This window comes from Oncorhynchus gorbuscha, linkage group LG09 (genome assembly GCF_021184085.1).
Source record: "Oncorhynchus gorbuscha isolate QuinsamMale2020 ecotype Even-year linkage group LG09, OgorEven_v1.0, whole genome shotgun sequence".
Taxonomy (NCBI): domain Eukaryota; kingdom Metazoa; phylum Chordata; class Actinopteri; order Salmoniformes; family Salmonidae; genus Oncorhynchus; species Oncorhynchus gorbuscha.
The window spans coordinates 54,136,512-54,163,541 of NC_060181.1; the positions used below are offsets into that span (position 1 = coordinate 54,136,512).

The 27,030-nt window shown below is 43.3% G+C and overlaps 1 protein-coding gene across 2 annotated transcripts in view; it reads left to right on the plus strand.

Moving 5' to 3' along the window:
• The window catches only part of LOC124043770 (inactive dipeptidyl peptidase 10-like), a 340,940-nt gene that overhangs the window by 149,022 nt on the left and 164,888 nt on the right, over positions 1 to 27,030 (plus strand). For both annotated transcript variants that reach the window (XM_046362710.1, XM_046362711.1), the window contains exon 2: positions 25,362 to 25,476. In XM_046362710.1, the coding sequence (XP_046218666.1) occupies positions 25,362 to 25,476 (115 nt within the window). The remainder of the gene's footprint in view (positions 1 to 25,361; positions 25,477 to 27,030) is intronic.

Genomic DNA, 27,030 nt, shown 5'->3' on the forward strand with positions numbered 1-27,030 from the left:
GCAATTATGTTAGCACAGCTGAAAACTGTTGTCCTGATTAAAGAAGCAATTTAACTGGCCTTCTTTAGACTAGTTGAGTATCTGAAGCATCCGCATTTTTGGGTTCGATTACAGGCTCAAAATGACCAGAAACAAATAACCTTCTTCTGAAAATCGTCAGTCTATTCTTGTTCTGAGAAATGAAGGTTATTTCATGCGAGAAATTGCCAAGAAACTGAAGATGTCGTACAATGCTGTGTACTACTCCCTTCACAGAACAGCTCAAACTGGCCCTAACCAGAATAGAAAGAAGAGTGGGAGGCCCCGGTGCACAACTGAGCAAGAGAACAAGTGCATTAGATTGTCATGGATACCTAAAGGGGTCCTGAAATTCAAAATCAATTAGCTAAACAATCCATGGTATGACCATCTTAAAACAATTCTATATGTCATGTTATAACAACATTGCAATTACTCAACAATACTAATTTAATTGACAGAGTGAAAATAACAAAGCCTGTACAGAATGCAAATATTCCAAAACATGCATCCTGTTTGCAACATGGCACTAAAGTAATACAGCAAAACAATGTGGCAAAGCAATTTACTTTTTGTCCTGAATAGCAAGTGTTTTGTTTGGGGCAAATCCAATACAACACTTTACTGAGTACCACTCTTCATATTTTCAAGCATAGTGGTGGTGTTATGGGTATGCTTGTAATCGATAATGACTGGGGAGTTTTTCAGGATAAAAAATAAAAAAGAATGGAGCTAAGTACAAGGCAAAATCCTTTCTGAAGGCACTGTATGCTACATTTGATAAAGCAACACAGTGGGCAAGAGATAATTACAGACACCTGTGATAATCTGAAGAACCCAGAAGAGCCACTAGATGTCTTGTGGTAGATTACATAAAATCCTTCAAAGACCCCAAAATTCTGGTATTATACTGGTAAACCTCTAAAGTTTCCAGTAATATACCCTCCCTTTGCAGCCCTAGTCAAATCCTTTACCAAACAAATGTTGATATGTAATTGAAGAGCTTGTTGTCTACAGAGCAAAAAAACCTTCAACGATAAAGGGTGTATCATATGCCACTTGATTTCTTCAGATATGTTAATCTTGCTTGAGGGTAGATCCTTAATTGGATACAGCAAGCCCCAACAGACCAGCACAGATACACACAGCGCAGTATAACTCAACATTGACTAGACTATGAACGTAAGCTAATGCGACAGACTGATTGCCAATGCCACTGTGAGGATCGACGCTGGAGACAGGACGCAGGTACAGGGAGAACATTTCATAAATAACAGACATGAAACAGGACAGGAACAGCGTCTGGACAGGGGACCAAATAACAACATCAATGCTGATAAAGTATTGGAACAGAAGAAACAGACAGATAAAGGGGAGGCAATCAAATAATGATGGAGTTCAGGTGGGTCCAATGAGGCGCAGGTTCGCATAACAAATGGGACAGGTGTGCAGGGCCTGGGCACAGGACAAGCCGGCCGAGGCCTGGGCACAGGACAAGCCGGCTGGGGGCGTTTAAGCCATATGAACCGGCAGAGGCGTGGGAGCCTGGCAAACCTGCTGAGGCTTGGGAGCCTGACAATCCAGTTGAGGCGTGAAGGCCTGATGATCCTGCTGAGACGTGGGAGCCTGACGAACCAGCTGAGGCGTGTGAGCCTGATAAACCAGCTGAAGCATGACGTGGGGTGGGCGCCTGCCGAGCCCACCGGGGAAAGAAAAACCTCTCGAGCCAGCTAGTGCCTGGAAGCCCTATGAGCCAGCTGAGGCACCCCCGGTAACATTGGCAACGGCACCCGGACCCGACGTCACCAACAAAAAACGAGGCCTCCCTGATGCTTTCAATTTTGGGTGTCAGCATTCTATGAGGATCGACGCTGGAGACAGGAATCAGGTACAGGGAGAACATTTAATAAATAACTGCCATGAAACCGGACAGGAACAGCGTCTGGACAGGGGACAAAGTAACAACGTCAATGTTGACAAAGGTATGCAACAGAGGAAACAGACAGATAAAGGGGAGGCAATCAAATAATTATGGCGTTCAGGTGGGCCCAATGAGGCGCAGGTGCTCGTAATGAAGGGGACAGGTGTGTGTAGTGATAGGCAGTCTGGCGCCCTCGAGCACAGGAGAGGGACAGCGGGAGCAGACGTAACAGTGACGACTCTAAATCTGGAATAAGTAATGTAATGCATCCCTACTAATCAGTTTGATACCCTCATTGATTACAGCTGTATGTAAATCGTTTGAATTATGGATGTTGGAATGCACTATATGTGCATCCCAAATGTCACCCTATTCCCTATGTAGTACACTACTTTTGATCAGGCCCCATTGTACTCTGGTCAAATGTACTGTAGTGCACTATATAGGGAAAATGTTGCAATTTCAGACACAGACTATGAGACCAGCATTATTACAACACTGGAGAGACACATATTGCAGTTGTATCGTGAGGTGCAGATGAGGAATTCTGAGTATTCTCACGAGTTGTTTACCACAGTTTTGGCAGAACCTCAATCAAGGCCTCGATTTGTTATCTATTTGTTGTCTGGCGAAAAACAGTAGCAGACATCGATGGAATGAATCAGAGAAACTTGTGAACTTTTTTGTACAACATAAGTATTTTTAGCCCCTAGAAAACACACAACTATTTTATTCCAGCCTTCTTTTTAATGATGTAGCCTTCATAATACGGCAGACAATAAGATATCACTAAGGATTTGTTTTTTCACAACAAAAAAATGCAACTTTGAGATCTCATGACTTTGAAAATTGTTTTATATTCTAGGGGCATTCATAGCTATTTTGTCTTACCTAGCTGCACCATTGGTTTTAAAACATTTAAGGTTTTATACATGCAACATGAATATGAACAGAGACCTCTGATCCTATGAATTTGATATGGAAGCAGCTGAGCCCTGTGGTTGTATGAATACAATATCATGACAGTGTGGAATGAATACAGCGTTGTGCGTATATCTGAATTCAATATGACAGAGACAGTAACTAATAGAGAAGGGTGTTTCCTTCAGACCTGAGGGCATCACCGGTGTACCTCAGGGCAAAGTTAGTCATGCACAGCCTATGCCAGGCTAGTCATTTCCAATTATTCAGTGGATCAATTTTGACCCAGACAAATTGCATTTACTTCTGGCACACCGCTACTGTTTCACTCTACACTTTGCCAATCTTTGACCGTCTTAATTCTTACTGTAGAATAACGATGTATTGGCTTAGGTAAACAACTCGACTTGACTTGACGAGGGTAAACGAAACAGAGAAATAGCAGAGAGTGGTTATTTTCCCCCCAGCAGTTGCACTGTCAACGTTGTGAAATAGCTTAGTGTTGCGGTGATGGCCTGGTCAAAAACTGGTTGTATCACCGTTCTTTTAATGTAATTTGTCAACGTATTGTAAAGTGACATAAATTGCATTTAAAAAAAAGTTAACGTAAGCTATTGTATTGAGGTGACATTTCAAACACAGTGTTATGTCATCATTATAACCCCGTTTCAACATAGACAAATCTTGTACAAAATATGTTGATTTTGTACCTTTAAACAATGTGCTATTGTGAGAAGGATTGTTCAGAAGTCTCCACTTATAAAGTAAATAGATTCACTATTGCTATTGAAGTCATTCCAAAGGATAGGTGTAACAGAGCAAATTAAATTTGACCATACTTTATCACTCACATATCATCAATCAGAGGCATCATGCTAATAGGGGGCAAAGGGGCACACTCCCCCTCAGATTTGTCCTATTTAAAAAAAAAATAGTTTTGCTGTTGTTTCTCTGTAATACAACTAGCCACCCATTGTAAGAAGTTGGCTTTAGCCAGTCCAGATAGGTTCCCAATCTCTCAACCTCATCACTTGCTACAAATAAGCTATTTCGAGTTAGAATGGCTAGCTTGTCTAACTATTTTAGCTGGCATGCTTGCTGGAAAGGTTGTTAGCCTTTAGAAAAGCAAGCAATAACTGAATGTACTGAATAATACTCACATTCCTTTTTAAATAGTTTACCCAGATTTTAGCAGAGATGCAGATAGACATATTTAGTTTATTAAATAAAAAACAACCACCAGTCAGGCGGAAGCAAGACAGCACAAGATATATATATATATATATATATATATATATATATATATATATATATATATATTTTTTTTTTTTTTTTACATAGAATTAAGCATATTGATTATGGCTCCAGATTGCAGGAAACAGCTGATTCAGATGTTTGAAAAATGCTAAATTCTCCAACCACCCCCCAGTTATCCTCACTTACTTTGTGCCCCCTCAGAATTTTGTGGTGCATTGTCATGCCTTGGTCTTAGTATTTTGTGTTTTCTTTAAATATTTGGTCAGGCCAGGGTGTGACATGGGTTTATGTTGTTGTATTTCGTATTGGGGTTTTTGTATTATTGGGATTGCGGCTGAGTAGGGGTGTTGTATGGGCTTGGCTGCCTGAGGCGGTTCTCAATCAGAGTCAGGTGATTCTCGTTGTCTCTGATTGGGAAGCGTATGTCTCTGTGTAGTTTCACCAGATAGGCTGTAATTAGGTTTCACGTTCCGTTTGTTGTTTTGTATTTTGTAATAGTTATTTCATGTATCGGATCATGAGTAACCACCACGCTGCATTTCGGTCCGACTCTCTTTTGACAAACAAAGAACGCCGTTACAGAATCACCCACCACACACGGACTGAGCAGCGTGTTAACAGGCAGGTACAGCTTGAACAGCGAAGGGAGGACGTTATGGACAGCAGAGGCATGGAGTATACGACGTGGGAAGAAATCGACAGGTGGGCGGCCGACCCAGAGAGAGTGCAGGAGCCCGCCTGGGATTCGCTGGAGCAGTGCGAAGAGGGCTACAGGCGAATGGAGTCGAAAAGAAAAACACGGCGGCGCAGAGCGAAAACCGAAAGTAACCAAATATTTATTGGGGGAGGGCGCAGAGAGAGAGTGGCTGAGGCAGGAGTCAGACCTGAGCCTACTCTCCCTGTTAATTGTGAGGAGCAGCAATATAAGAACTTCTGGTCTTGGGAGATGATATTAGACGGAAAAGGACCCTGGGCGCAGCCGGGAGAATATCGCCGTCCTAGAGGTGGCTAAAGCGGAGAGGCGGTGGTATGAGGAGGCAGCACGGCGACGTGGATGGAAGCCTGAGAAGCAGCCCAAAAAAGTTATTGGGGGGAGGCTTAATGGGAGTATGGCTATGCCAGGTAGGAGACCTGCGCAAACTCCCTGTGCTTACCGGTGGGTTAGAGAGACCGTGCAGGCACCGTGTTATGCTATGGAGCGCACGGTGTTTCCAGTGCGGGTGCATAGCCCGGTGCGGTTCATACCAGCCCTTCGTATTGGCCGGGCTAGAGTGGGCATCGAGCCAGGTAAGCTTGGGCAGGCTCGGTGCTCAAGAGCTCCAGTGCGCCTGCACGGTCCGGTCTATCCAGAGCCACCTCCACACACCAGTCCTCCGGTTAGCAGCTCCCCGCACCAGGCTTCCTGTGCGTGTCCTCAATCCTGTAGCACCAGTTCCAGCACCACGCACCAGGCCTTCTGTGCGCCTCACCTGTTCAGCACAGCCAGAGCCTTCCTTCCCTCCTGCGCTGTCGGAGTCTCTCGCCTGTTCAGCACAGCCAGAGCCTTCCTTCCCTCCTGCACTGTCGGAGTCTCTCGCCTGTTCAGCACAGCCAGAGCCTTCCTTCCCTCCTGCGCTACTGGAGTCTCCTGTCTGTTCAGCGCTATCAGAGCCTTCCTTCCCTCCGGCGCTGTCGGAGTCTCCCACCTGTTCAGCGCTATCAGATCCTTCCTCCTCTACAGCACTGCCGGAGCCTCCTGCCTGTTTCGGAGCAGCATGACCTGTCAGTCTGCAGGGAGCTGTCAGTCTGCAAGGTGCTGTCAGTCTGCATGAAGCAGCCAGAGCAGTCAGTCTGCAAAGAGCTGTCAGTCTGCAAAAAGCTGCCAGTCTGCAGGGTGCTGTCAGCCTGCATGGAGCAGTCAGAGCTGTCAGTCTGCATGACACAGCCAGAGCTGTCAGTCTGCAAAGAGCTGCCAGTCTGCAAGGAGCTGCCAGTCTGCAAGGAGCTGTCAGTCTGCAAGGAGCTACCAGTCTGCAGGGTGCTGTCAGCCTGCATGGAGCAGTCAGAGCTGTCAGTCTGCATAAAGCAGCCAGAGCTGTCAGCCTGCATGGAGCAGTCTAAGCTGTCAGTCTGTTCGAAGCAGCCAGAGCTGTCAGTCTGCATGAAGCAGCCAGAGCTGTCAGTCTGCAAAGAGCTGTCAGTCTGCAAAGAGCTGCCAGTCTGCAAGGAGCTGTCAGCCTGCATGGAGCTGCCAGAGCTGTCAGTCTGCAAGGAGCTGTCAGTCTGCATAGAGCAGCTAGATCCGCCAGTCAGCCATGATCTTCTAGATCTGCCAGTCAACCAGATTCTTCCAGATCTGCCAGTCAACCAGTCTCTTCCAGATCTGCCTGTCAACCAGTCTCTTCCAGATCTGCCAGTCAACCAGTCTCTTCCAGATCTGCCAGTCAACCAGTCTCTTCCAGATCTGCCAGTCAACCAGTCTCTTCCAGATCTGCCAGTCAACCAGTCTCTTCCAGATCTGCTAGTCAACCAGAATCTTCCAGATCCGCCAGCCAGCCAGGATCTACCGGAGCCTACTACCTGTCTGAGCTTCATCTCGGTACTGGGCTTCCTCTCAGTACTGGGCTTCCCCTCAGTTCCGGGCTGCCCCTCAGTTCCGGGCTGCCCCTCAGTCCCGAGCTGCCCCTCAGTCCCGAGCTGCCCCTCAGCCCCGAGCTGCCTCAGTCCCGAGCTGCCCTTCAGTCCCGAGCTGTCCCTCAGTCCCGAGATGCCCCTCAGTCACGAGCTGCTCCTCAGTTCTGTGGGGTTCTGGGTGAGGACTATTAGGCCATGGTCGGCGGCGAGGGTGGATTATCCCAGGACGCGAAGGGGAGGAACTAGGACATTAATGGAGTGGGGTCCACGTCCCGAGCCGGCATGGACAGACGCCCACCCGGACCCTCCCTATGGTTTTGAGGTGCGTCCGGGAGTCCGCACCTTAGGGGGGGGGGGGGTTCTGTCACGCCTTGGTCTTAGTATTTTGTGTTTTCTTTAATTATTTGGTCAGGCAAGGGTGTGACATGGGTTTATGTTGTTGTATTTCGTATTGGGGTTTTTGTATTATTGGGATTGCGGCTGAGTAGGGGTGTTGTATGGGCTTGGCTGCCTGAGGCGGTTCTCAATCAGAGTCAGGTGATTCTCGTTGTCTCTGATTGGGAAGCGTATTTAGGTAGCCTGGTTTCGCTTTGTATTTCGTGGGTGATTGTTCCTGTCTCTGTGTAGTTTCACCAGATAAGCTGTAATTAGGTTTCACGTTCCGTTTGTTGTTTTGTATTTTGTAATAGTTATTTCATGTATCGCGATCCTTCATTAAAGATCATGAGTAACCACCACGCTGCATTTCGGTCCGACTCTCTTTTGACAAACGAAGAACGCCGTTACATGCATCAGGCCCCTATCGTCAATAATGCTATTTATATTGATTTCAAATCAAATTAAAGTTTATTTGACACGTGCGCCGAATACAACCTTACAGTGAAATGCTTACTTACAGGCATACTTACTTACTAGGTGTACAATAGGTAGGTAAAGAAATAAGTAAGGTAATAATAAGGTAGGTAAAGAAATAATAACAGTAAGAAGACAGGCTATATACAGTAGCGAGGCTACATACAGACACCGGTTAGTGTAGCGTAAAAGAGGGGTTGGTGGGTGGTGGTGGGACACAATGCAGATAGCCCGGTTAGCCAACATGCGGAAGCACTGGTTGGTCGGCCCAATTGAGGTAGTATGTACATGAATGTACAGTTAATGTGACTATGCACATATGATAAACAGAGAGTAGCAGCAGTTGTGGGGGTGGGCACACAATGCAAATAGTCTGGGTAGCCATTTGATTACCTGTTCAGGAGTCTTTTGGCTTGGGGGTAAAAACTGTTGAGAAGCCTTTTTGTCCTAGACTTGGCACTCCGGTACCACTTGCCATGCGGTAGTAGAGAGAACAGTCTGTGACTGGGGTCTTTGACAATTGTTAGGGCCTTTCTATTACACCACCTGGTGTAGAGGTCCTGGATGGAAGGCAGTTTAGCCCAAGTGATGTACTGGTCTGTACGCACTACCCTCTGCAGTGCCTTGCGGTCAGAGCCCGAGGATCTCAGGACCCATGCCAAATCTTTTTAGTTCCCTGAGGGGGAATAGGCTTTGTCGTGCCCTCTTCACGACTGTCTTGGTGTGTTTGGACCATTCTAGTTAAGTGTTGATATGGACACCAAGGAACTTGAAGCTCTCAACCTGCTCCACTACAGCCTCATCGATGAGAATGGGGGTGTGCTCGGTGCTCCTTTCCTATAGTCTACAATCATCTCCTTCGTCTTGGTTACGTTGAGGGATAGGTTGTTATTCTGGCACCACCCGGCCAGGTCTCTGACTTCCTCCCTATAGGCTGTCTCGTCGTTGTCGGTGATCAGACCTACCACTGTTGTGTCGTCTACAAACTTAATGATAGTGTTGGATTTGTGCCTGACCATGCAGTCGTAATGTAATGATATTGAATTGTGTTTGTTTGTCGATGCAACCAAATATAATTTGATGTACTGTATCTTCTGCTTGGATTGTTCCATTTGTGCCATTGAATTAATTTATCTTTAATTCCAATTTGTTTACAAATTAATCAAATCAAATCAAATGTATTTATATAGCCCTTCGTACATCAGCTGATATCTCAAAGTGCTGTACAGAAATCCAGCCTAAAACCCCAAACAGCAAGCAATGCAGGTGTAAAAGCACGGTGGCTAGGAAAAACTCCCTAGAAAGGCCAAAACCTAGGAAGAAACCTAGAGAGGAACCAGGCTATGTGGGGTGGCCAGTCCTCTTCTGGCTGTGCCGGGTGGAGATTATAACAGAACATGGCCAAGATGTTCAAATGTTCATAAATGACCAGCATGGTCATATAATAATAAGGCAGAACAGTTGAAACTGGAGCAGCAGCACGGCCAGGTGGACTGGGGACAGCAAGGAGTCATCATGTCAGGTAGTCCTGGGGCATGTTCCTAGGGCTCAGGTCCTCTGAGAGAGAAAGAAAGAGAGAATTAGAGAGAGCACATGTGGGGTGGCCAGTCCTCTTCTGGCTGTGCCGGGTGGAGATTATAACGGAACATGGCCAAGATGTACAAATGTTCATAAATGACCAGCATGGTCGCAGCACGGCCAGGTGGACTGGTGACAGCAATGAGTCATCATGTCAGGTAGTCCTGGGGCATGGTCCTAGGGCTCAGGTCCTCCGAGAGAGAGAGAGAAGAGAAAGAAGAGAGAAGGAGAGAATTAGAGAATGCACACTTAGATTCACACAGGACACCGAATAGGACAGGAGAAGTACTCCAGATATAACAAACTGACCCTAGCCCCCCGACACATAAACTACTGCAGCATAAATACTGGAGGCTGAGACAGGAGGGAGACAGAATCATTTTTTATGTTATTGATGTGTTGGATTCATGTCTCCATCTCAACCAAAAAATAAAGTAAAAAAATAGGACTAAATCAAATCAAACTTCATTTAAAGTGCATTTTGATTCGATTTGATTTAGACCTATTATTTAACTTTAATAACCAAACACAATTCAATATCACTTTTGAAATACAAATAATTGCCTATTAACTTGTCGACAAGTTAACAAATTATATCTTGGATTCACAACACCAAAAATGAAAGTAAAAAAATGGGCAGTGGCTCAGATTGAACTATCCAGTAGATACGTCTCCTTTAAATATTGATATTTGGTTGCCATAGTTCCTACAAAGTAATGTATCATTCAACCTTAAAATGAGTAACACATCCATACATTTTAAGGTTACTGTAACTATAAAAAAAAAAATCTTATAGGCCTAATCATGTAAAGTGTGCATTTTCAAGATAGCACAATTTCTGTAATAATTTGCACAGAATTTCGAAAGGCATTGATCACTTGTATCATGTAATGTAATCTCAACTGCTATCCATGTCATTTGGGTCTGCTATTAGATGAAGCAAAGTGATAACAAATTCTTCTTCTTTTATAAATAAACAAAAAAACAGACATTGGTTTTCCATTGGAATTTGGTTGTGCTTTTAGATGGTCGAAAGCATAGTGATAACACATTGAAAATTCTAAATCTTTTGGCTGGCGTTTTGAGTGGTTGAATATAGGTTGCAATCTCATTGATCAACTCAACCAAATATTACCCAGTTATCCCTGTTGAAATAAATGTAGTGTTGCCAGTGGCTTATTTGTCACATGCTCACCAAGGTCACATTGGAGGTGAGGCGAGGGAGCTCTCTAAGGTGCTATTAATAGCTATAGGCTTATTAAAAATAAAGACAATAGTCCTCAGAATGTGGGCTTAATTACATGGGTTCATAAAGATGGTATGAGTCACATTCTATCTGCTAAGGGTCATCATTTTCAGGCTAATTACATTGAATATCTTTCACTTTCTGAATCCTCATTAAGTGATCATGTCATTCGAGGTAATCATGTAATTCGGTGTAATTTGTCAGTTTTCATGTCTGTTTTTTTAAGGTTACTCTTGGTTTCGATTCTCAGAGACACATTGTGTGATTATGGATAATGGGATAAAGTTCTCTCTGGCCAAGTCCAAAGACCCTATTGTGTTTGTGGTTACTGTGTTTGTTATCCCCATTGTATTTATATATTGCTATATTATTATATACTGTAGATATAGATACACTATTATCAGTGCCAATTTTAGCATGTAAATCTTGGTGGGGGAAAAAAATGTTATCTGTGGCCAATGACCTTAAGCCTATTTGGATGGGCAGGTCTAAAGTAACTCTATGACATCACGCAAGGGGCTTGAATGTTCTAGCTCTCCCTGTAGATTTTGCGGTGACGTAGTGTCCTCCTGAGTGACAGAACACTGAGCCAATAACAGTGCAACAAGAGAACATTACCAACCCCTATGCTCCATATTTACCACTGGCTACCCAACCACCACAGAAAGCAATGATCTAGGCTGAAGCACCTGCATTTTGGAGCTGCCTTAATCAGGAAAGCAAAAAAAAGAGACCATGTTTGTATGCAGCTTTATTAACTCAATGTATTTTTTAAAAACTTTGTGTGCGAACTGATATGTGACATGATTAAAGCAAACAGTACCAGTCAAAAGTTAGTTCACATCTACTCATTTAAGGGTTTTTCTTTATTTTTAATATTTTCTAGATTGTAGAATTAATAATGAAGACATTAAAACTATGAAATAACACATATGGAATCATGTAGTAACTGTAAGAATATTTTGAAGATAAATACACAATGCAGAGGACGAGATGAAAATAGAGTACTTATCAGCAATCAAGGTAAGACCCAGATGCAGACAGTGTCAAAGTAACAATGTCTATTAAAGCAACAGGGGCAAAGGAACAGGACGGCAGGCAGGCTCAGGTCAGGTCAGGCAGAGGTCGGTAATCCTGAGGTGGGGCAAATGTACAGGACGGCAGGCAGGCTCAGGGTTAGGGGCAGACAGAGTGGTCTGGCGGGTGGGTACAGGGTCAGGACAGGCAAGGGTCATAAACTAGAAGGATGAGAAAAGAGAGACTGGGGGAAAGCAGGAGCTGACACAAAAAAAATCACTGGTTGGCTTGACAAACAAGACAGACTAGCAACAGAAAAACAGAGAACACAGGTATAAATACATAGGGGATGAAGGGGAAGATGGGCCACACCTGGAGGGGTGTGGAGACAATCACAAAGACAAGTGAAACAGATCTGGGTGTGACAGTACTAAAGGTCAAGAGGACTAAAAGTCAATAGAGTACTAACAGTCAATGGAAATAGTGTTTTTTCTGTAATAGGAGATTAATTATCAATGGGTCAGAGACATGGGAGGAATTTCAGTCCGGTACCCATAACTACATAGCAAGTTCTCATTGGCCCAAATTGTTTATACATCGAACCTGAAATAGGATACTTGTTATTTGGCCATTGGCCCAGTTTTATTGCAAGGAATTCTAATTGGTCAACCACAGGCTAGGGCTGGGTTATAAAGTACATCCTGTTCCTTTGTTCTGTGGAGAGAATCACAGGAGAGAATCATGTGAGAGGACAAGGGAGAATGAACATCTATCTCCCCGCATGATTTATCTTCTTTGAATTCATCTATTTTTCTCCCCCTGATTGTTTTTTGGTGTCTGTGTTATTGAAGAGTAACGTCAACTGCTAACATAACCAAAAATAAGGAGCTGATGCCAGTTTCATCTTAGCGCTTGATGGTTTTTGAGACTGCACTTGAAGAAACTTTAAAAGTTCTTGAAATGTTCTGCGTTGACTGACTTCATGTCTTAAAGTAAAAATTGACTGTCATTTCTCTTTGTTTATTTGAGCTTTTCTTGCCATAATATGGACTTGGTATTTTACCAAACAGGGCTATCTTCTGTATACCTCCCCTATCTTATCACAACACAACTGATTGGCTCAAACACATTTTAAACACATTCCAGAGGTGACTACCTCATGAAGCTGGTTGAGAGAATGCCAAGTGTGTGCAAAGCTGTCATCAAGGCAAAGGGTGGTTTACTTTGAAGAATCTCAAATATAAAATATATTTAGATTTGTTTAACAATTTTTTGGTTACTACATGATACCATATGTGTTATTTCATAGTGTTGATGACTTCACTATTATTCTGCAATGTAGAAAATAGTGAAAATAAAGAAATCCTGTAATGAGTAGGTGTGTCCAAACCTTTGACTGGTATTATATATACACACAGTGCATTCGGAAAGTATTCAGATCCTTTGACTTTTTCCGCATTCCGTTACATTGCAGCCTTGTTCAAAAAACGGATTACATTTCCCCCCCTCATCAATGTACACACAATGCCCCACGATGACAAAGCAAAAACAGATTTTTAGAAAAACTATTCAGACCCTGTACTCAGTACTTTGTTGAAGCACCTTTGGCGACGAGTACAGCCACAAGTCTTCTTGAGTATGACGCTACAAGCTTGGCACACCTGTATTTGGGGAGTTTCTCCAATTCTTCTCTGGAGATCATTTCACGCTCTATTGTTGAGTAATATGCAACACCTACAGAGCAAAACATAACACTTGATTTAGAGTTAAATGGGCACATGTTGCTTAGTGCTGACGCTGTTACACTTTCTCAGTGTAAGAAATTAACACATGTAGTTGTTGATACCTGTAGTGTTACAGTAAATACTTTTTGGGTGTTGCTTTAACTCTCTATATGGTTTGCATATTTCCCAGAGTGCCTTTTCTTTTCAAGCGAATTGTAGAGTTACCACACATGATAGTTTTTGATAGTGACATATACATGTTTATTGAGTTATTTCATTTTAAAGGCCTGTGTCTTTCATCAACAGAATACCTCTGTGAATGCTATCATTTAAATGTAACTCTATGACAATACAATACAATATATACACTGCTCGACAAAAATAAAGGGAACACTAAAATAACACATCCTAGATCTGAATGAATGAAATATTCTTATTAAATACCTTTTTCTTTACATAGTTGAATGTGCTGACGACAAAATCACACAAAAATGATCAATAGAAATCAAATTTATCAATGGAGATTTACCATGGAGGTCTGGATTTGGAGTCACACTCAAGATTAAAGTGGAAAACCAAACTACAGGCAGATCCGACTTTGATGTAATGTCCTTAACACAAGTCAAAATGAGGCTCAGTAGTGTGTGTGGCCTCCACGTGCCTGTATGACCTCCCTACAACGCCTGGGCATGCTCCTGATGAGGTGGCAGATGGTCTCCTGAGGGATCTCCTCCCAGACCTGGACTAAAGCATCCGCCAATTCCTGGACAGTCTGTGGTGGATGGAGCGAGACATGATGTCCCAGATGTGCTCAATTGGATTCAGGTCTGGGGAATGCCAGTCCATAGCATCAATGCCTTCCTCTTGCAGAAACTGCTGACACACTCCAGCCACATGAGGTCTAGCATTGACTTGCATCAGGAGGAACCCAGGGCCAACCGCAAGGTTGGCAGTCTGGCGAGCACATGGAGGGCTGTGCGGCCCCCCAAAGAAATGCCACCCCACACCATGACTGACCCACCACCAAACCGGTCATGCTGGAGGATGTTGCAGGCAGTAGAACGTTCTCCATGGCGTCTCCAGACTCTGTCACATGTGCTCAGTGTGAACCTGCTTTCATCTGTGAAGAGCACAGGGCGCCAGTGGTGAATTTGCCAATCTTGGTGTTCTCTGGTAAATGCCAAACGTCCTGCACGGTGTTGGGCTGTAAGCACAACCCCCACCTGTGGACGTCGGGCCCTCATACCACCCTCATGGAGTCTGTTTCTGACCGTTTGAGCAGACACATGCACATTTGTGTCCTGCTGGAGGTCATTTTGCAGGGCTCTGGCAGTGCTCCTCCTGCTCCTCCTTGCACAAAGGCGGAAGTAGCGGTCCTGCTGCTGGGTTGTTGCCCTCCTACGGCCTCCTCCACGTCTCCTGTTTAAGTCTTCCCTTTATTGTTTTGAGCAGTGTATATCATAAGGCCTTACTTTGATGGCTTTGTCTTACCCTAATACAGTGGTGTTTGGAAAGTCCTGGTTTGCAGGCAAAATCAGGCATGCAAGTCACATTATGCTGGCTTGCAAAGTATTGTGTAATTCCCATTGGACTCCAGCCAGAGTAAGGTTATACTTGGATGTTTTATTCACGCTGCATTCAGAATGACTGTCAGGGTTAAAACAGTTGATAACAAGACTACCTAAACCATTTAAACTGGAACAAGTATTTCAGTGTCGGGTGCAATAATTCTAACTGATTGTATTAGTATAGAAACATTTATGTTATTTTTCTTTGTGTAGCATAAAATGAATGAATCAATCAACCAATGCACATGCTAAAACACAGATATTAAAAACAATCCTAAAAAACTCTAATCATTTTGATGGGGCTTTTTATTCTCCACAGTGTAAAACAATGACTGGTTATTAACACCAACACTGCTGGTTATTTTACACCATTGAGGGTTATTTTCACTCTTACAAAGTGAATTTCACTCCTTAATCAACACTAGAAATGTTACACTAAAAAATACATACTGCCCAATTTGCTGTGCATATGATATTTCAAAATCCGTGTTGTTTTCACCTTCTCGGTATACTTGACTCCACACATCATGATATGTGTTGACAACAACCTGATTTATTCAACTACAAAGCCTGAATAATGTAACATGCCACACAGTGTAGGTAGCTCCATCTCAGAAAAATGTGCTTTCTAGAACCTAAAAAAGTTATTCGGCTGTCCCCATAGGAGAACCCTTTTAAGGGACCCTTTTTAGTTCCCGGTAGAACCCTTTTAGTTCCAGGTAGAACCCTTTTGGGTGACATGTTAGAACCCTTTCCACAAAGGGTTCTACATGGTAACCAAAAGGGTTTTAGCTGAAACCAAAAACGGTTCAACTGCAACCAAAAAGGGTTTTCCTGTGGGGACAGGTGAATAGCCCCTTAGTAAACTTGTTTTTTTCTGAGTGTAGCCTTCATAATGCATATGGTTTAATTTGATGTATTTTTATTTCAACTTTATTTAACCAGGTAGGCTAGTTGAGAACACGTTCTCATTTACACGACGTGGCCAAGATAAAAGCAAAGCAGTGCGACACAAACAACAACACAGAGTTACACGTGGAATAAACAAAGCATACAGTCAATATAACTATAGAGAAAGTCTATATACAGTGTGTGCAAATGAGGTAGGATAAGGGGGGGGGGTGAGGCAATAAATAGGCTATAGTGGCGAAATTATTACAGTATGGCATATTAAACACGGGGGTGATAGGTGTGCAGAAGATGAGTGTGCATGTAGTGGTACTGAGGTGCAAAGGAGCAAAATAAATGAATTAAATAACAACATGGTGATGAGGTAGTTGGATGGACTACAGTTGAAGTCAGAAGTTTACATACACTTAGGTTGTAGTCATTGAAACTCTTTTTTCAACCACTCCACAAATTTCTTGTTAACAAACTAGTTTTGGCAAGTCGGTAGGGACATTTTTCCAACAATTGTTTACAGATAGACTATTTCACTTATAATTCACTGTATCACGATTCCAATGGGTCAGAAGTTTACATACACTAAGTTGACTGTGCATTAAACAGCTTGGAAAATTCCAGAAAATGATGTCATTGCTTTAGAAGCTTCTGATAGGCTAACTGACATAATTTGAGTCAATTGGAGGTGTACCTGTTGATGTATTGCAAGGTCCACCTTCAAACTCAGTGCCTCTTTGCTTGACATCATGGGAAAATCTAAAGAAATCAGGCAAGACCTCAGAAGACAAATTGTAGTCCTCCACAAGTCTGGTTCATCCTTGGGAGCAATTTCCAAGCGCCTGAAGGTACCACGCTCATCTGTACAAACAATAGTACGCAAGTATAAACACCATGGGACTATGCAGCTGTCATTCCACTCAGAAAGGAGATGAGTTATTTCTACTGGAGATTAACCTACTTTGGTGCGAAAGGTGTAAATCAATCCCAGAACAACAGCAAAGGACCTTGTGAAGATGCTGGAGGAAACAGGTACAAAAGTATCTAAATCCACAGTAAAACGAGTCCTATATCGACATAACTTGACAGGCTGCTAAGCAAGGAAGAAGCCACTGCTCCAAAACTGTCATAAAATGCCAGACTACGGTTTGAAACTGCACATGGGGACAAAGAGCGTACTTTTTGGAGAAATGTCCTCTGGTCTGATGAAACAAAAATAGAACTGTTTGGCCATAGTGACAATTGTTGCTTGGAAGAAAAAGGGTGAGGCTTGCAAGCCGAAGAACACCATCCCAACCGTGAAGCACGGGGGTGGCAGCGTCATGTTGTGGGGGTGCTCTGCTGCAGGAGGGACTGGTGCAATACACAAAATAGATGGCATAATGAGGAGGAAAATTACTTGGATATATTGAAGCAACATCTCAAGACATCAGTGTTAAAGCTTGGTCGCAAATGGGTCTTCCAAATGGACAATGACCCCAGGCATACTTCAAAAGTTGTGGAAAAATGGCGTAAGGATAATAAAGTCAAGGTATTGGAGTGGCCATCACAAAGCCCTGACCTCAAGCCTATAGAAAATGTGTGGGCAGAACTCAAAAAGCGTGTGTGAGCAAGGAGACCTAAAAACCTGACTCAGTTTCACCAGCTCTGTCAGGAGGAAAGGGCAAAAATCCACCCAACTTATTGTGGTAAGCTTGTGGAAGCTACCCAAAACATTTGACCCAAGTTAAACAATTTAATGGCAGTGCTACCAAATACTAATTGAGTGTATGTAAACTTCTGACCCACTGGGTATGTGATGAAAGAAATTAAAGCTGAAATATGTTATTCTCTCTACTATTATTCTGACATTTCACATTCTTAAAATAAAGTGGTGATCCTAACTGACCTAAAACAGGAAATTTTTACAATAATTAAATGTCAGGAATTGGGAAAAACTGAGTAGAAATATATTTGGCTAAAGTGTACGTAAACTTCAGACTTCAACTGTATTTACAGATTGGCTATATACAGGTGCAGTGATCTGTGAGCTGCTCTGACAGCTGGTGCTTAAAGCTAGAGAGGGAGATATGTGTCTCCAGCTTCAGTGATTTCTGCAGTTCGTTCCAGTCATTGGCAGCAGAGAACTGGAAGGAAAGGCGGCCGAATGAGGAATTGGCTTTGGGGGTGACTAGTGAAATATACCTGCTGGATTGCGGGTGGGTGCTGCTATTGTGACCAGTGAGCTGAGATAAGGCTGGGCTTTACCTAGCAACGACTTATAGATGACCTGGAGCCAGTGGGTTTGGCGATGGCCAGCCAACGAGAGCATACAGGTATGCAGCATATGGGGCTTTGGTTACAAAATGGATGACACTGTGATAGACTGTATCCAATTTACTGAGTAGAGTGTTGGAGGCTATTTTGTAAATTACATCGCCGAAGTCAAGAATCGGTGGGATAGTCAGTTTTACTAGGGTATGTTTGGCAGCATGAGTGAAGGATGCTTTGTTGCAAAATAGGAAGCTGATTCTAGATTCTGATTTAATTTTGGATTGGAGATGGTTAATATGAGTCTGGAAGGAGAGTTTACTGTCTAAACAGACACCTAGATATTTGTAGTTGTCCACATATTCTAAGTCAGAACGGTCCAGAGTAGTGATGCTGGACGGGTGGGTTGGTGTGGGCAGCGATCGGTTGAAGAGCATGCATTTAGTTTTGCTTGCATTTAAGAGGGATGGTGTATGGTGTTGAAGCTCGTCTGGAGGTTTGTTAGCAGTGTCCAATAAGGGCCAGATGTATACAGAATGGTGTCGTCTGAGTAGAGGTGGATCAGAGAATCACCAGCAGCAAGAGCGACATCATTGATGTATACAGAGAAATGAGTCGGCCCGAGATTTGAACCCTGTGGCACCCCCATAGAGGCTGCCAGAGGTCCGGACTACAGGCCCTCCGATTTGACACACTGAACTCTGTCAGAGAAGTAGTTGGTGAACTAGGCGAGGCAGTCATTTGAGAAACCAAGGCTAATGGTCGGTGATCTGTTTGTTAACTTGGCTTTCGAAGACCTTAGAAAGGCATGGTAGGATAGATATACTGTAGGTCTGTTGCAGTTTGGGTCTAGATGTCTCCCCCTTTGAAAAGGTTGGATGACCGTGGCAGCTTTCCCATATTTGGGGTTTTCAGACGATATGAAAGAGAGGTTGAATAGGCTAGTAATAGGGGTTGCAACAATTTCGGCTGCTAATTTTAGGAGGAGAGGGTCTAGCCCTGCTGATTTGTAGGGGTCCAGATTTTGCAGCTCTTTCAGAACATCAGCTATCTGTATTTGGGTGAAGGAGAAATGGGGGAGGCAAGTTGCAGTGAGGGTTGCAATGCTGTTGACCAGGGTAGGGGTAGCCAGGTGGAATCATTGCCAGCCGTAGAAAAATGCTTATTGAAATTCTCAATTATCGCAGATTTATCGGTGGTGACAGTGTTTTCTAGCTTCAGTGCAGTGGGCAGCTGGGAGAAGGTGCTCTTATTCAGTACTTACACTATGTCAACAATTTCTGCTTATAATTTCTGCTCATAAAAATATATGTTATTGGTTGAATACATTATACAACCTAATCATAAGGGCAATTCCAGGGTTATGGCTGTGACATTTACACACAAAATTACAAACTAAATGTTTTTACAGATTAGACAAACAATCAATACAACTTTTGATCTGTGTGTCTATAGTACCCCTTGGGGGGAGTGTATCCCCAAAAAGCGGACTTATAAATATTGTCTTGTTTGAGAAATACAGCAAATAATAGGCATTTTGCAGGGGAAATTAAATGGACAAGCTTTTTGGCGAGACGGAACACATTAGGAAAAGTCTGTGAGTTTGTAAATTCTACGTTAAAACATGAATAGGCATTTCAAAGGAATTTCACATGACTGGGAATACAGATATGTGTCTGTTGGTCACAGATATCTTTTTTTTTAAATGTAGGGGCGTGGATCAGAAAGCCACTCAGTATCTGGTGTGACCACCATCACCTTCACATAGAGGCTGTTGTGGCCTGTGGAATGTTGTTCCACTCCTCTTCAATGGCTGTCTGATGTTGCCGAACATTGGAAGGAACTGGAACACGCTGTCGTACACGTCGATCCAGAGCATCCCAAACGTTGCTCTGTGAGTGACATATCTGGTGAGAATGCAGGCCATGGAAGAACTGGGACATTTCCAGCTTCCAGGAATTGCGTACAGATCCTTGCGACATGGGGCCATGCGTTATCATGCTGAAACATGGTGAGTGGCACGATAATGGGCCTCAGGATCTCGTCACAGTTTCTCTGTGCATTCCAATTGCCATTGATAAAATGCAATTGTGTTCGTTGTCCGTAGCTTATGCCTGCCCATACCATAACAGCACCGCCACCATGGGGCACTCTGTTCACAACGTTGACATCTGCAAACCGCTCACCCACATGACGCCATACACGTGATCTGCGGCTGTGAGGCCAGTTGGACATACTGCCAAATTCTCTAAAATGACATTGGAGGCGGCTTATGGTATCAGTTAACATTAAATGATATGCCAACAGCTCTGGTGGACATTCCTGCAGTCAGCATGCCAATTGCATGCTCCCTATAAACTTGAGACGTCTGTGGCATTGTGTTGTGTGACAAAACTGCACATTTTAGAGTGGCCTTTTACTGTCCCCGGCACAAGATGCACCTGTGCAATGTTTAATCGTTTATTGCTGTGCCACACCTGTCAGGTGGATGGATTATCTTGGCATAGTATAAATGCTCACTAACAGGAATGTAAACTAATTTGTGCACAAAATCTGAGAGAAATAAGCTTTTTGTGAATATGGAACATTTCTGGGATCTTTTATTTCAGCTCATGAAACATTGGACCAACACTTTACATGTTGCATTTACATTTTTGTTTACTGTACATGTGCCTATAGCATAAACGTATTTTCTTTACTTCATTAATATGTCAACTTTTTAACAAACAGGGGGGTGTGGGGGTTGAGGGGGGAGGGGGCTGTGAGAGGCAAAAAAAGCTCTGTGAGGGTGGGGGAAAATATGATTGAAAACACTAAACACACACAAAAAAAAGTGTTATTTGACACATGGCATCATACTCTGTAATGGCAAAAAAATGATGTAATGTCCTGTTAAAATAACGTCTGCACCTTAAGGATAATTAGGAATGTGATGGCTTCATTTTGAAACGACAAACTTAGGTTGACCTGCCGCTGGAATTGCCCATATAGACTAATTTTGGCCCATAACTTACATTGTATTAACAACTTCATAAATCCTATCCCGAAAACAAGAACCTGCATTATTCTTCAGTTTTGCATTAAGACAGACATAGCTAACAGGGCTATTTTATGTGTATCTACATAACACTTCAACCCTAACTCCCCATAGACCTGTTCTTCTTCCCCCTCGAGTCTCTTCTCTAAGAGACAGAGAAATGAAGGCTTTGAATGCATCCCAAATGGCACCCTATTGCATACACATTGCACTACTTTTGGCCTATAGGCCTTGGTCAAAAGCGATGCACCATAAAGGGAATAAGGGTGCCATTTGGGATGCAGAATTTTCTGCTTGCTTATTGCCGGAGCTGTCGGATATTTATTTATGGTTTTCAGTGCCTCTCTGCAACACAGACTAACACCCCAATGTGGAGTACAATATCACATTTGCAAGATGAATGACAGTCTATGACAGAAAATCTAAGGGCAAAAAAATGGGTTGCTAAAAAATGGTGTGGGCAGCCATATTAGTTGCATGACTCTGTTATTTAGTTTGGTCTGTAAATCGAAATGAAAACTCTGTCTATACTGGTGAAAGTAAAGAAAGTTAGACTTGCAGTGCTTGTGGGCGACAAGATTGTCTTGTTGGATTTACTGTTGCTCTTTGGCTGTCCTTCGCCTATTGTGCCCTTGCCTGTGTCTATGTACAGTATGTGTTATAACACTTTACTTGAAGTGTTATTCATGAGCATATTGTGAAGTGGTATAAATCTCAAGGGAAAGACCCGTGGTACTGAATGTGGGTTGGGGAAACTGTGATTCTAATGACTTCAGTTAAAAATCTCTGGAGACAAAATAAGAGCTAAGGTCATGACCAGAGGTGGGAAGAAGGGATTAGTACCACTTTGTAAAAGAGATGGCTTTAGCCCGTCCCCTAACCTACAGGCCTAGCCCTGTGTGTGCGTGTGTGTGTGTGCGTGTGTGTGTGGTGGTGTGCGTGTGTGTGTGTGTGTGTGTGTGTGTGTGTGTGTGTGTGTGTGTGTGTGTGTGTGTGTGTGTGTGTGTGTGTGTGTGTGTGTGTGTGTGTGTGTGTGTGTGTGTGCGTGTGTGTGTGTGTGTGTGTGTGTGTGTGTGTGTGTGTGTGTGTGTGTGTGTGTGTGTGTGTGTGTGTGTGTGTGTGTGTGTGAGAGAGAGAGAGAGTTGTTGGCGCGGTGGGGGGGGGGGTCTGTGTGAAACACACCCAAGCTATTTTCTCTTCTCCTGGGGGCTAGGCATTTGTCAGGGCCCTGACATGGTTCCCTAATCCCCATAATGGTAATGGAGAGACGCATTGGGCCAGAACTCTCTCAGTGGCTTTATCTGCTCATAATTGAGTTAATAAATTAAGGATGATGATTCCAAAACTGCTAAATAGGAAATTGGAGAGAGAGAGAGAGAGAGAGAGAGAGAGAGAGAGAGAGAGAGAGAGAGAGAGATATATTTGAGATGAAGAGAAAAAAGAAGCTCACGCATGGCGGGCTTTGGCAATTTAGAGTTGCTGTCAGTGTTCAAGGACAAGGCAGCCGCTTTTTTGTGGTGTTAATGAAATGAGCGTCAGCCCAACCTCTGATAATATATCAGCCGCCTGTGCCCTTTGGGGGCCGAAAATGATATAACACAACGTCCCCAGAACAAGGGCACGCTCCTACGGATTTGCCAAGGGATGCAAATGCGGATAGCCGGACACGTCACTCCCCACAACTATTGGAGAGGTGCTTGAGCGTTTGAACATTTTGGGGAGCAGGCGGAATGTGACGGTTTGGTTCACACCTACCTGTGAACCCTCCAAGATGCACAGTAAATCAATCGATACAGATCCAAACCTTTGAAAAATTGAGCAAATATGGGACAAAAGCTTTTTCGAAACGGCAACCTAGGTCTTATTGGCCATATTTCTACTTCACCTCTCTTGCCAATCACAACTCAGAAGTGGACCGGAGGCCAATAATCCCCTCCCCTGTACCTGCAGGGTTTTGTGGGTAAGTGAGGCCAGGAAAGCCAGTGGTTTGGGTCATGTGGAGCGAGGGTCTTAATGTTGCCACCTTATCAGAACTAGCAGATATAGATGAAGGACAGAACCTATTTAAGATCACTGAGGCAGAACTCCTCTGACACAGCCTCTTAAAGGCCCAGTGCTGTCACAATTCTGTTTTTGCTTTGTATCATATTTATTTGATTTTTTTTACCAGGCAAGTCAGTTAAGAACAAATTATTATTTTCAATGATGGCCTAGCAACAGTGGGTTAACTGCCTGTTCAGGGGCAGAACGACAGATTTGTACCGTGTCAGCTCGGGGGTTTGAACTTGCAACCTTCGGGTTAGTAGTCCAATGCTCTAACCACTCTAACCCTGCCGCTGATGAAACTAACACTGTAAAAAAATGTTTTATTCCTGATAGTTGCTAGTTAAAAATTCAATCTGCACAGGACCTTCTAATCAGCAGGTTTGCATGGGCAGCAGTTTCGGCTTTTCATGGTGACATCTCCATGTGGTAAAATGGTTAATGAACCAATAGCAAAGAGATTTTCAAACCTCTCTGCCAATTACAGCTAGTTTTCAGTTTTCCCTGCACCACTCAGACCACACCCAAACAGTCATAGCAAAATGATTGCTTCATAAAAAGCTATTTTTGCTCATTTTAAAGTTGTAATATTCAGAAATCGCTCCGCCATATCCTGCTTACCTAAACTCTAATAGTTCACATATTCTCAGTTTGTGACAGAATAAGCTAGTATAGTGTAGAGAATCATTGTATCTAAACCACTGTGAAATATATTTTCCATAACCACAAATATTGTTGTGTCAGCTGTTTGAAGCTGGTGTACAAAACTGAAAGTAAGAATGGGAAGCATAGCAATAGCTCACATAGAACAGATCTACTGCTTCTTAGACTTGCTTTCAAGTAGAATCACATATCTATGACTCATGTGAATTTGGTCAGGTCACCCAAATAGTTAGACATTGCCACTTTAAAGGAAATATGTTACAGTAAGGTACTTCATTGTTACCTAGAAATGATTTGACATTGATATAAAAATGGCTGCATTGGGCCTTTAACCCACCACTGCATGGCTATTGAAGCAGACGGCCATCTTGACCTGTCCTTTCGCAACCATGATAAGCTGTAAAATTGTTGAATGCAAAACATGTAGTCCTATGCCTGAGTTATGTTTCTGTCTTGTCGAATAGGGGTTATGACACACGGTGATACTGTAGCACAGCTGGTAAAAGGCTGCTTGTTTGTGCCGGGGAGTTGCTTCAGTAGTCATGAAGTAGGAATATGAGAGAGAGACTCCGAGAGAGTTTTTAATGAAAGCTAGTCAACCATGCAAATAGCCTTTCTCCCTTGAAATGCAAATGATGAAATATTACCTTGCATTTTTCATGAAGTCCCTCAATCCACTTTCCTCTGAGCCCCTCCATGCAGCTTACAAACAGCTGCTTACCTCCGAGTTGAATTTCAACACAGAATGCCATAATGTTGCTCGTGTTTATCATTGAGCCCCACCGTGCAGCTTAGCTTGAACAATATCATGCAGTTTATTTTGAGACCCACCATGAAGCTGGTTATCAATGCTACTATGCAGCTTACAATGATCCCCACCATGCAGCTCAAGGTGAAATGCTGAAACCTGTAGCTAGCACATCCACCACAATAAAGCTGAACATATACTTAACATTTTTGTGGATATCATTTCCTAGTTTACGTTTTTCTACGTTTTTCTACATGATTAGATGTTCACTTTCCTGTCGAAGTCATTGCTATTCTGACACAATGACCGGCATTCAAACATAACACATTATGCTGTTTTAAGTATTCTGTTTTTTTCTTAGATTGTTTACATTATATTGTAGGGGTCAACCCATGCTGACCCATTCTGCTGCCTATTGTGTCCCTGCTTTAAAAAAAATGTTACGTGTATGACGTGCTCAGTGTCTGTGAACTGTGAATTGAATTTGGCTTTCAATTGGACTTTCTAGCAATTCAACCATATGGCTATATTCTTTTGTAAGCTCCTACATAACTGACTCAACATAGAATGACTCACGTATTGACAATCTGTGGTCTTCAATCAAATAGTTTGTATGGATGGATGCAAGAATATCTTGGACTCAAATCCGAAAAATGCATGTAGGGCTGTTAGCGAGTTTATCCCTGTGTTTTGTGGCTCTGTACACTGTATGTCTAGGTATCTCCATTTTGTTATTTTTTAGAACTCCCTTTTAATAACTGTTTCTCTCTCTCTTTCCCCTCTCTTTCCCCTCTCTTTCCCCCCCCCTCCTCTCTCTCTCTCTCTCTCTCTCTCTCTCTCTCTCTCTCTCTCTCTCTCTCTCTCTCTCTCTCTCTCTCTCTCTCTCTCTCTCTCTCTCTCTCATTCTTACACTCCTTTCCCTATGCTCTCGCTCTCTCCCTTGTCCCCTCCTCCTTCTCTCTCTCTCTCCCCCTCCCTTCTTCCCCCCTCTCTCTCTCTTTACAGGACCTTGGTGCGGGAGCTCCACCTGAGAGGAACTGGAAAGGGATTGTTATCGCTCTGCTGGTTATATTGGGGGTCTGCTCTCTGATCACATTGTCTGTCATCCTCCTCACTCCAGGTACAGAACTGGGCATGGAGAATTATTACATTACTTTATTAACCGGAGCTGTGTTCTGCAGGAGAGACATAGCATCTGTCCCAGAGGTGGTTCAGTGCCTATGGTTTGGTAGACTATTGGTGACAGTAAGGAAATTAGCCCCAAAATGGTATTATTGCTTAACTCATCTCAACTCTCTATGATGAATTTTGGGCTACATGCTCAGTTGTGCTACTCATTTCTCATTTTTGCCAGCACCTTTTATACTAACTTAATATCAGCACTCAGCTGTTGATCGACCTCCTCAATTTACTTCAATGAAGAACAGTTTATGCTGAGTGACGTACTCAGACATGTTTGGAATGACTCACAGATACAAGGAAACCACACTGTCCCCTGATGTTCCAACCCCTCGAATGTCTGCTGGGCTAGCCATCTATTGCATGTGGCTGCCACATCATTTACAAACAGGAGTGCTCTGTAGTTATCCAGCCCGGGCCAACATGGCTGACATTCAAAATCATTTGGCCCTCCTCTCTCTCTCTCTCTCTCTCTCTCGCGCTGCACAATTAGCAGCTGTCCAAGTCAACATTAGTTTACAATTGGCTTAACAACATTCTATTTTACTGATGGCTTAACATTTTCTAATTAAAACATGTTTACAAAGGCAATGTTTACACAGCTGAGGGATTTCAGGTTGGATAACAACCTATTAATGACCATTGCGTGTGTGTGTGTGTGTGTGTGTGTGTGTGTGTGTGTGTGTGTGTGTGTGTGTGTGTGTGTGTGTGTGTGTGTGTGTGTGTGTGTGTGTGTGTGTGTGTGTGTGTGTGTGTGTGTGTGTGTGCGTGTGCGTGTGCGTGCGTGTTCTATTGTTTTCTTAATATATATAATTTCTCCATGTCACTTTCTCTACTGTCACCTCTCTCTCCCTCTCCCTCTCCCTCTCCCTCTCCCTCTCCCTCTCCCTCTCCCTCTCCCTCTCCCTCTCCCTCTCCCTCTCCCTCTCCCTCTCCCTCTCTCTCTCTTCCTCCATCACTCCCTCTCCCTCTCCCTCTCCCTCTCCCTCCATCACTCCCTACCTCACTCGTATACCCCTGACTCCCTCTTCATCTGCATTCAAAAGGTTGCTCGAAGTATCTGCCTCTAGAGCAGGTGAAGCCATTTATGTGCATCCAATCTTCTTATAAGACTTTATCCTAACTTATTTTATTCATAAAGGCTAAAGTAAGCATGACACTCTCAAGAGTCCTGCCCAAAAACATACATAGCTGCCCTAGATTAAAGTCCCTGTTTACAGACCACTCCACGTCTTCTATATGCGATATTCATCTGAGTGTCATTTGTCTGACTAAAGCATAGACCTAAGACATTATAAACACCTAATATGCTTCTGTGTACACTCTTTCATTTAACTGGTTGTTTGGATACTGGATGCTGATTGGACATGCAGCGTTCCAATCCATGCTGTATTGGCCCTCACAGACACACTTATGCCTGCTAACAGTTCCATCTAAAAATGATAAATAAGAATATCATGTTCATGTTGCTGTCCGAATCATCTCTTGTATTTAT